The sequence below is a fragment of the Contarinia nasturtii genome, unplaced genomic scaffold, assembly GCF_009176525.2.
Source record: "Contarinia nasturtii isolate CC-2019 unplaced genomic scaffold, AAFC_CNas_1.1 Cnas_scaffold_1489, whole genome shotgun sequence".
NCBI classification, from domain to species: Eukaryota; Metazoa; Arthropoda; class Insecta; order Diptera; family Cecidomyiidae; genus Contarinia; species Contarinia nasturtii.
In genome coordinates, this window is record NW_022198825.1 from 146,818 (window position 1) to 157,594 (window position 10,777).

At 34.6% G+C, this 10,777-nt stretch overlaps 3 protein-coding genes across 3 annotated transcripts; 1 reads left to right on the forward strand and 2 right to left on the reverse strand.

Moving 5' to 3' along the window:
* The first annotated feature begins 294 nt into the window (after positions 1 to 294).
* On the forward strand, positions 295 to 2,446 carry LOC116346250 (senecionine N-oxygenase-like). The gene is made up of 5 exons (XM_031776189.1): positions 295 to 690; positions 853 to 1,214; positions 1,402 to 1,653; positions 1,724 to 1,887; positions 2,027 to 2,446. Exons 1-5 carry the CDS (start codon positions 491 to 493, stop codon positions 2,345 to 2,347), a joined length of 1,299 nt encoding a protein of 432 aa, XP_031632049.1. The 5' UTR covers positions 295 to 490; the 3' UTR covers positions 2,348 to 2,446.
* Positions 2,447 to 2,454: 8 nt separating this feature from the next.
* LOC116346251 lies at positions 2,455 to 4,220 on the reverse strand. Its single transcript, XM_031776190.1, has 3 exons — positions 2,979 to 4,220; positions 2,749 to 2,890; positions 2,455 to 2,664 (listed from the first exon to the last, which is right to left on the reverse strand). The coding sequence occupies exons 1-2, from the start codon at positions 4,079 to 4,081 to the stop codon at positions 2,881 to 2,883; spliced, it is 1,113 nt and encodes a 370-aa protein (XP_031632050.1). The 5' UTR covers positions 4,082 to 4,220; the 3' UTR covers positions 2,455 to 2,664; positions 2,749 to 2,880.
* A 514-nt stretch (positions 4,221 to 4,734) lies between these two features.
* LOC116346271 lies at positions 4,735 to 6,082 on the reverse strand. The gene is made up of 2 exons (XM_031776214.1): positions 4,898 to 6,082; positions 4,735 to 4,816 (listed from the first exon to the last, which is right to left on the reverse strand). The coding sequence occupies exons 1-2, from the start codon at positions 5,992 to 5,994 to the stop codon at positions 4,807 to 4,809; spliced, it is 1,107 nt and encodes a 368-aa protein (XP_031632074.1). The 5' UTR covers positions 5,995 to 6,082; the 3' UTR covers positions 4,735 to 4,806.
* Positions 6,083 to 10,777: the final 4,695 nt, after the last annotated feature.

A 10,777-nucleotide genomic window follows, 5' to 3' on the forward strand; every position in this document is an offset into this window, starting at 1 on the left:
GCCTATGGAATTTAACGCAGTCAGTAAATATTTACCGATTTATTTTTCTCTGTGTGGAGTACGATTATTGCGACCTTCATTCATATATTGATAAGCAGCTAACGAATGCTACTTATCAAAATGAATGTGATTTTTGCTCGAAGTAATTTCATTTTTCAACCAAACGATATGATAAAGTAGCTCGATGATAGGAGCATTATCTGCGGTTCACTTCGCATATACGTGCACTTCATCGTGTTTGAAATACATACATTACAGTGATAAAGAAAACGTAATATAATGATGATAATTTATTTTTACAAATCAGTTGTCGCTAGCCATTACTATAAAAGGAAGTGTCCCACAGCAAAAGTCGACAAAAAGATGTATTTTGTAAATACTAGTTACTAAAGAAAAATTCAAAGTTAAATTTGAATGTACACTAACTCACCAGAGAAATACATTTACAATAGTAGCGAAGTGTTTTTATTACAAGAAGAGACAAAATAATATGGGCAAAATGGTAAATGTGGCTGTTATTGGAGGTGGTGCATCGGGTCTTGTTAGTGCAAAATATTCTATTGCCGAAGGGTTTGATGTAACGATTTACGAACAAGCTTCGAATTTGGGTGGAACATGGATGTACACGGACAAAACCGACAAAGATCAATATGGTGCCAACGTTCATTCGGTTATGTATCAGGGATTGAGGTATTTTTTTTTTAATTTGGCATGTGTTTGGGGTTTCCTTGTATCCAAATTAGTAGCTCATTTCATTTGCGATCCTTTAATGGAACCCAAATGGTAGTTGAGAATACCGATAATGGTATACACTATACATGCATAAAAGTTAATCATTACATTTAAATCTAGAACCAATCTTCCCAAGCAATTGATGGAATTTATTGACCATAAGTATCCTGAGAAGACTCTTCCATATCCACCCCAATCGGACGTATTAAAGTACCTACAATCGTATGCGGATCGTTTCAATTTAATGAAGCATCTAAAATTAAGTCATTCGGTGATTCGAATTCAACCAATTGAAAATGATAAATGGGAAATTATCGTGAAAGATCTACCGAACAATAAATTCGAAACGAAAATTTATGACATCGTTTTCGTTTGTAATGGACATTGCACGATGCCACGCATTCCGAAGATCGATGGTGCCAGCGAATTTAACGGAAAAATAATTCACAGCCGGGATTTTCGCACAGCCGAAGCATTCCATGGTGATTTAAATATATTGGTTTAATGCAATAATGTGCGAGCATAAATTATCGAGGGGAAAGGGGGGTTGGTTTCGAAAAAGACGAACAAAAACATCTCTACCTCCACTGTCCGCACATTATTGTTTGATTGAATGTGAATATAATTTAGTGAAAAGTTTGACTTTCGTTATTTTTCTATTATTTTAAGCGGATAATGTTCTCATTGTCGGTGGTGGTCCTAGTGGTGTAGATTTGGTTATGCAAATTTCAAAAGTAGCGAATCGAATAACATTCAGTCAACACAAACGTCCCGATGAAACAAAGGAGGCACGAGATATCCGTCAAAGTAAATTTCCATCAAATGTGTCACTTCAAGAGAATGTCAAACGTTTAACACCAACCGGAGCCGAATTTATTGATGGATCCCATCAAACCTTTACAGCTATTATCTATGCAACCGGTGATTTTTTGAGACCTTCATACGTTAAATTTGAACAATTAATAATATTTTCATTTTATTAACAAAACAGGTTACAATTTTAAGTATCCATTTTTGAGTGCTGATTGTGGAATCCATGTAGATAACAACTTCGTTCAGCCGTTATATAAACAAATTTTGAACATTGAATTTCCATCAATGGCTTTCATCGGTGTCACTCATTTTGCATGCAACTTTCCAATGTATGATTTACAGGTAATTTGATTTTACAATGTTTGAACTTCATGTAAAGAATGGATTTTATCAAAATAGTTTCTTGGTGTTGTTTTCGAAAGAGAGACTTCTCGAAAAAAATTGTCTGAACATATTTCGTTAAATCCAAATGTATTTGTAGGCGAAATTTGCTCTGAAGTTCTTAACAGGAGCCAAAAAGCTGCCAACGAAATCAGAAATGATGATGGACATGCGCGTCAAAACACAAATTCATTGGAATAAAGGATATCAGAAACATAGGACGCATACATTAGGACCAGATCAAAAAGATTACTTTGATGATCTATCGACAACTGCCGATATTGAAAACATTCCGCACATTTTGCTTTCAATTTTTTTCGATTCGGTAAGAAGAACCATGTCAGGGGATCTGGATTATCGTAAATACAAATACAATGTCATCGATGATAAGACTTTCACCTGCGAGAAATACATGGAATAGTGCCAAAGTCAATGTGTTTTCAATTGAATGAATTTATTCAAGCAATTATTTTTCTGTATCAAAAGTAAACGGATTAAACTATTTCTTATGATCTATGAACTGACGAGTTTGAATTTTGAACTTTTCAATACAAATTTAAGTAAGATAAGAGAGTGATAGTGTTCTTTTTTACTGGACTATAGTTTTGTTTTGATTATTGTTTAAAACTGTTGATGAATCGAATGTATTTTTATGCAGCAAAGGTCATCCCTTATGAGATATATTTGGTAAGACTTTGGAATGAGTCTTGTGATAACGAAGAACGTCTACTCATCGCCCTGTAATATAAGAAAAAAATATGGTGTTTAAAAACATTTGATAGTTGAAAATGAATGATCTCTAACAAAAAGAGTACTACTTACTTTGGCAATACGCAACTAATGGGTTGTAAATCCGTCAATTTCTCTTTTTACTGAATCGTATGCATTTGTTTGGAATATCGTTGATTGTTTTTGTGTTGAATGTTTTCGTTGATGGTTGAGTACGTCAACTCTCTATTCTTTTCTGTAAGGAAAAAAATGTGGTTAGCAACATTTGAGGTTAGCTCATATAGATCTGATATACAACAAGCATGATCAAAAACATTACTTACATTGGTAAACGGCAGCGTCGCAAATCGGTCAATTTGGCTGCAGCATTGCAGATTGGACACTTCTTATAAGTTCTCATGGAACGTCTGATGCACGCTGTACAGAACATGTGTGTGCATCGAAGAGATGAAACGTCTTGATCGTGAATGGCTTCAATACAGATTGAGCACTCCAATTTCAGCACTTTTGCATCTTCATTTTGATCCACCGACGATCGTCGTTTCTTATCATTGCGACCGGTATAATCCGGTTGTTCCGCTACGATTTTGATTTCTAACACGATTGCGTTATCACGAACAAAACCATTTTGATCATCAAATAAATCGTCCCACGATACAAATTCGCAATCATACAATAGATATCCTTTTTCCATCTGTCCCTCGAGTACACGCTCAATTGACTTAGCATTATCTTTCATAGAAATAAGTTTGAAATTGGCTTTGGTGTTGCATGTGACTTCGTCAGTACCTTGGAGGTGACTATTAGAGGTTTGCATTTGAAAGCCCAACCATTTCGACATATACTTGCAAATAATTACTTTCCAACGTAGGCCACGCAAAGTGAATTCCGGCGTTCCAACAGCCATCAATGCATCGATATTGGAAACAGACAATCGATAAGTGGCATGACCACTGTGGCTGCAACATTTGTCCAAAACGTCAATTTTCAAAATGCTTTTATTTTCATCATTTGGATCGGCAACTTCAATTTTGATCTCCATCCGGATGGTGTCATCATGCACAAATCCATTTCGATTATTGATCAATCGCTTCCACTTGATGAAATCACTAATACCAGACACTTGATACAAGCTACCGAAAATATATGGTGCCATATAATATTCAATGGGTATGACATTTTTCTTGAATGGCAATAGTTTAACTGCTGCAAAAGCAATGTGTGACCAATTGCGTAATGCAGCTTCATGTTTACACAACAAATAAAAACTGAAGAATTCCTCTCCTTCAACACGTTCCTTTATGAATTTAACACTCCATGGAATGCCCTGGACCATAACTTCGGGTGTATATTGCTCGTCGAACTCGCTGATGTTTGAAATTGTATAGTTGAATTTGAATGTTGTTAAAGCATTTGTTATTGCCATGATTTCGCTGCAGAAACCTAAGTCAGCTTAATAATTTCAATTTTTTCTAAAAAGTACGACGTATAATGCTTTATTTGCCTTTGAAGAAATTAATAAATTGACAAGCTCAATGCTTGTGGATAAAATGTGCTCTGTAATGTTCGACTGAAAATGTCATTATGAGAAAAAGCGCCAAACGCGGCCATATGCAATTTGACATATCGAATTCGAAAGTGCTAGAACACTCGCTCTTCGAAAAGCACAACAATGGTCTTATGTGAATACAGCTTCAAGTGGCGCATAATTCCAATTGAACTTGGATATTTCTGTTTTAGCTATTCTCATTATTTACACAACTTCGAAATATGAATAAGAGCTGTGCCATCATTTTTGTTAAACAACGAATTTCATTTCAGACGATTCGAAGCAGTTAAATTTGCTTATCTTTTATGATGTTGTATGAAAAACTTAATAATTTCCACGAGCACATCAAATGTGTATTTCCATTCTTTTCAAATGAAAACAATAAAAACTCAATGAAAATTTTATTTTTTATTTCTAACATTTGTTTTTATTCAACCGATGTTATCAGTAATATGTTCATAAGAATTGTAAGAACCAAAGTAAGATGAATTTGTGTCACATGAAAGAGAAAATTTCATGTTGTGGAAAAAGTCGCTTTAATTTCAGGTCAATTGTTGATGTGCACCTTTTTCAAATGTGTCATCTGGTTGTTCGATGACGACCTAATTTGTGCTGCAAATTAAAAGTAAATAAAGACATAAGTCCCACGTATACAATACAATAACAAATCGAAATTGATGAGTTTTCACTTACAATGGCAAACGAGAGAGCCGTAAATCTGTCAATTTGGCTGCAGCATTGCAGATTGGGCACTTTTTGCGAGCTTTGATGGCATCTTCGATGCACTTTGTACAAAACATATGAGTGCAAGGGAGTGACGAGACATCTTGATCGCGAATGGCTTCCATACAGATTGAGCATTCCAATTTTGAAAATTTTGCTTCTTCATTCTGGTCATTGGCCGTTTGGCGTTTCTTGGCACAGTGAACAGCATTATCAGGTTGTTCTGCTACGATTTTTACTTCGAACACGGTTGCATTATCGCGAACAAAACCCTTTTGATCATCAAATAAATCGTCCCACGATACAAATTTGCATTCATCCATTATATCATGTTGGTTCAAATTATCCTCGAGTACGCGCTTAATTGTCTTAGCATCATCTTTTGTGGAAATGAGCTTGACGACAGCTGTGGTCTTGCATGTAAATTCATCAGTAATGTCATCTCCAATGATCTCAAGTAAAACGCCCAACCATTTCGAGGTATTATTGTAAATCGACATTTTCCAACGTAGACCACGCAACTTGAATTCGGGCGTCCCAACAGCCACCAATTCATCGATATTGGAAACAGTCATTCGGAATGATATGTAACTACCAAGTCCACAGCATTTGTCGAGAACATCAACCTTCAAAATGCTCTTATCTTTATCATTTGGATCAGTAACTTCGATTTTAATCTTCATCCGGATGGTGTCATTACGAACAAATCCATTTTCAACATTCGTCAACCATTCCCATTCGGTGAAATTATTCATGCCAAGAATGCGATGTGATTTACCGAAAATATACGGTGGAATGTAGCCTTTGATTGGTTCCACATTTTTTTCGAATGGCAATACTTTAATTGTGGCAAAAGCAGTATACGACCAATCGCGTGATGCATCTTTGTTTTCACACGACAAATAAACAGCCAGCCATTCCTCTCCTTCGCCACGTATGTTTTTGAATTTAACTTCCCATGGAATGCCGTGGACCATAACTTGGGGTGTGAATTGTTCATCTAACTCACTAAGTTTCGAAATTTCACAATTGAATTTGATCGTGTTTGATACAATTGACACTGCCATTATTTCGTTGTAGAAACCCAAATCGACTTAATAAATTCAATTTTTGTGCGTTATAGAAATGAATTAAATAAGGCAGTGCGTATGAACAATGTGTACCGCGTGGATACTGGCTCGTTCGTGTACGACTACAAATGTCATAATGAGAATTAATGCCAAACGCGGTCTTGACAGATCGAATTCGAAAGTTCTAGAACATTCTGTTCGAAAACCACCACAGTGTTCTAATGTGAACGCACCTTCGAGTGACATTAAACGTGTTTATGTCCCTATGTAATAATCATTCCCTTTATTTGCTCGAATACAAAGCATTTGCGAATTATGAATATGCGCTGTGCCATCATTTTCGTTAAACAATGAATTTCATTTCAGACGATTCGAAGCAATTACACATTTTTCTCATTTTTAATGCATCATGATGTTGGATAAAAACTGAATAATTTGCACGAGCATATCAAAAGCTTATTTCCATCCTTTTCTAACGAAAATAACATATTTTTTGCGTAGATCATCCGAACCTTAGAAAAACTGAAAACAACAACAGCTCAATAAAAAAATAATTTTTATTTGTAACTCTTATTTATTTTCAATTAAAGACATATGGATGTGAAATTATAATTTCATGGAAGTAATCGTTTTATTGGCAGATCAATTGTTGATTTAATGTTCGCTTCCTTCAGATGTGTCATCTGGGTGATTGAGTTTGAAACCTTTTTAATTTGCGCTGTGAATTCAAATTTAACAAAGACATTAGTCCCACGTATACAATAACAAATCGAAATTGATGAATTTCCACTTACAATGGCAAACGAGAGCGCCGTAAATCGGTCAATTTGGATTCAAAATTGCAGATTGGGCACTTTTTGTGAGCTTTGATGGCATCTTCGATGCACTTTGTACAAAACATATGAGTGCATGGAAGTGATGAAAGTTCTTGATCGCGAATGGCCTCCATACAAATTGAGCACTCCAATTTCAGCAACTTTGCATCTTCATTTTGGCCACCGATCGCCTGGCGTTTATTGGTTTGTTGTCCGAGCCCTTTTGGTTTATCGGCTTTGATCTCCATTTCGAGCACGATAGTGTCATTTGTAATGAATCCATTTTCTTCGTCGACCAAATGACTCCATTCAGTTATAATCGCAGCCAAATTGGGCGTACCAACCTTGAACACTTCAATCGATTTAGTATCACCTTTCGTTGAAACAAGTTTGAAATTTGCTTTTGTGTTGCATGACATTCCAACTGGATTTCCCTGGCTCAACAAATACACGGAAAGGTGTTCCATTGGACCCTTGTAAATCCGGACAGTCCAATTCATATCACGCAATTTGAAAACCGGCATTTGAACAACCAACAAAGAATCGATGTTTGAGATGGTCAATCGATATGCGGCCAAGCCACTGTCATCGCAACATTTATCCAGTACATCATATTTCAAAACACTACGGTCGTCATCGTGTGGATCAGCAACGTGAATTTTGATCTTCAACTTGATCTCATCGTCTTTTACGTAACCATTTGCAGCATTAAACAAATCATACCATTTGATGAATTGTCTGAAGCCGTAACCTGCCTTTAGGTAATTAAAAATGAATGGATGGGTGATGTCCTCATGTACGGTTCCCTTTCGTGTGCACGATAATAATTCAACTTTGGCAAATGCTGCATACGACCAATCATGGGACTGATCATTGTTTTCGCAAAGCAAGTAGAAACTCAGCCATTCTCCTTCCTTGTCACTAATTCTACGGAATTCGATCTTCCATGGAACATCATAGACCATAATTTGTGGAGTCGATTCCCTCCGCAGTTGGCTGATGTTCATGATCTTGTGGTTGAACACCACTGTTGTAGATGGACTTGGTAATTCCATTCTTTGGATTACTGAATATTCTTCTTCGTTTTCTTTCGATGAAGTTTGTGCTGAACACTTTGGTCTCCTTATATATCGAAATTAGATGGACAATTTTAATAAAAAATGACTTTCTATCGCCAATATTTAAGAGTTCAAACACGATACAACTGCTAGTATATACGCAAGAATGCCATGAGTCATGTTGCATGACAATTCTAATGTGGACCTTGAAGTTGGTTACATTTATCGTTTTTCAGTTTTCAGGATATTTGTCGCGGTAAATGTTCGAACATTCTCAGTGGGCAAAATTTTTCAAAGTAGTGTATAATCGCAAAAAATGTCGGTGTATTTGCCCAATTTTGGAGTATTCAAGCAAAATTTGAATTATTTAACGTATTTTTTTCAATTTTTTTGGTGTAACACTGCGATATTTAGTGTAAAAGAAACCTTGAAATTAAATTGTACAGAAAAAATATACACGAAATTTAAGTAACGCAGTGCGTCACTATCATCTAGTGTAAATAAAACACGCATGGTGTAAATAAATCACTGGATTTTGGAGCATAATATACACCACTACCGTAAGTAGTGAAAAACATACATCAGACTTTTGGTCCGAAAATAGTGTGCCGATTCAACCAAAAATATACCAGTGTAATCAATACACTGAAAAAAGGGAAAATATACACTGCAGCCATATTTTTGATAATTTTTGTCGTGTGAAGAATGGAAATATGGAGGACATGTTTGTAATCACATCTTCAAGAATATTAACCCTTAACCAGGGCAGGTTGGGTCTCTGAGGCCCGGTAGCGCATTTTTTTTAAAAAAAGTTACATAAAATCGCATAAAATATTATTTTAATCAAACAAATTGTTTTGTATCCTTCTACTAATCGTTGATAAAAGTTGTTTTGAATTTGGTTCCCTAAGTATCGCTGTATTGAGGTTTGAACAACTACCGGACGTACATTTTCCATACAAAATTTCATCAAATTTTTTAAAATGAAGTGCAAAATTTGTGCTAAACAACTACTGAACTGAAACTTAAATTCATCCGATTCGGAATAAATATTGGTTATTTTTTCATTTTTTCAGTTATATTTTACAAAAAACATATTTTATTCAATATCTATTATGTTAAAACAAAAATTTTCGTCTTATAAATTCAATGAAATTTGAAAAATGAAAAAAAAAAAAAAATTCATTGAATTTGCATGGAAAATGTACGTCGGGTCTCACAGGCCCCACTTGCCCGATAGGATTTTGACCTGCCTGGTTAAGGGTTAAAATGAATTAATTTCATAAATATTGGGATTTAAATTATTGCAATATTGCTTATCTTTCAATATTTTCATGATCTGAGGGCAAAGATTCGCTTTTTTGATGTAAAAATGAAAAATTAGAAAAAATTGCAAATTTTCGAAAAAAGTATTTTTATTAAATCGGCAAATATCAAAGGCGCATAAATTTTAGAGGGGGTAGTTTCAAAATTCAGTCGAAGTTCGTTTTAATTTTTCGGGCATAGAAACGACAAAAAATCCAAAATATTGTAGTCTTATAGAGGAAAAATTATTAAATTTGTAGACTAGAAAAATATACTTTTAACTTCTATCGAAAACTTGAAAATTTTACACCGTTCGTGAAAAAAATATACCAAAATTTTTTGCAATGTATTTCGGACAATGATTTTGGTGTAAAGTATTTACCTGTGGTGTAATGTCATACATGACTTGCTATACACTATCAGTGTAAAATATACATCATATTATACACCATAAAAGTAGTGTAAAACTTACATACAAAAGTGTCGACATAAAAGTGTAAAAGATACACCAAAAAAGTGATGTCACGCGTCGTTTTAACGCGTTCAAATGCCCACTGAGTTCGTTCTATTCGTCTATGTTTCGATGAAAAAACTTCAGCCACTGTTATTATAATCGACTCATTAGTAAATTAATAATTAGTATCGATTCTCAATGGAATGAAATTGGTGCCTCAAAACTGAAAGCATTCAAATTGTGCATTACTTTTAATCAGATTATCCTTGAGTTGATAAGATCTGTTGTTATTGTTGAAAATATTGTCATAAAATTCCAATTGATTACTTTGTTTTGGCACAATTCATGTTAGTACACGATACAAGCTTGAGAATGCATTCAAGCGGCGAAAATCGAGATGAAACCTAAACTGAAGTAGGTCCAAATAATTTAAAGAATTTAATTCTTCAAAGAAATCAAAGTTCCGATAAATCAGGCAATTCGGCAGGTTTTCAAGGAATTTTGCGACACTGGAGTGGAAGGTAAAGATTTAATGCATAAGATGACACTCAGAATGAAAATCACTCATCTCTTTCAGAGCAAGAGAAATAAGTGAGCTGAAATTGAGATTCTGTGTATGATTTTCATTTTAAGATGCTCAATTAATGCACAATGAGGAAATTATCGGTCTTTACCAATTCCCAAATAAACATGACAATGTCTTTGACTGAAAATGAAGCATGGGCATCTATTTGTTTAGGTTTTATAAAACACTATAAATCAACAAAATTATTTCCTTATGAATAGTAGTAATTTATGTGGTTAATATAATTCGTGGATAATTGTTATCAATACAGATTTTGGATAAGTTTTGTGTGTAACCTTAAAATTAGTTGTCTAACTTAATGAGTGATCAACACTGAACAAGATCAATTGTTTATAAAAAACCAAATGAATGACAAATTCGAAATGAAAACAAAAAACATTCTCTCTGTGTGAAGATTCCAATTTTTCAGTTCAATTTGTCAATTTTATCCGTGTAAGTTTTGAGCGCTAAAAATATATTACAAATTTCGATCCAAAAATGATTTTCAGTTGAATATAGTCAACTTTACTACGGATGCCACACACATACATTCGCGTTGCAATGCACGCCACTTTTCACAACC

What these genes read in the sequence shown, in the direction of transcription:
- LOC116346250 (XM_031776189.1), top strand. Translation starts at nt 491, where the DNA reads ATGGGCAAAATGGTAAATGTGGCTGTTATTGGAGGTGGTGCATCGGGT. An exon ending in GTTATGTATCAGGGATTGAG is followed by an intron (nt 691 to 852) that starts GTATTTTTTTTT and finishes ATTTAAATCTAG; the next exon opens with AACCAATCTTCCCAAGCAAT. An exon ending in CACAGCCGAAGCATTCCATG is followed by an intron (nt 1,215 to 1,401) that starts GTGATTTAAATA and finishes TATTATTTTAAG; the next exon opens with CGGATAATGTTCTCATTGTC.
- LOC116346251 (XM_031776190.1), bottom strand. Translation starts at nt 4,081, where the DNA reads ATGGCAATAACAAATGCTTTAACAACATTCAAATTCAACTATACAATT.
- LOC116346271 (XM_031776214.1), bottom strand. Translation starts at nt 5,994, where the DNA reads ATGGCAGTGTCAATTGTATCAAACACGATCAAATTCAATTGTGAAATT.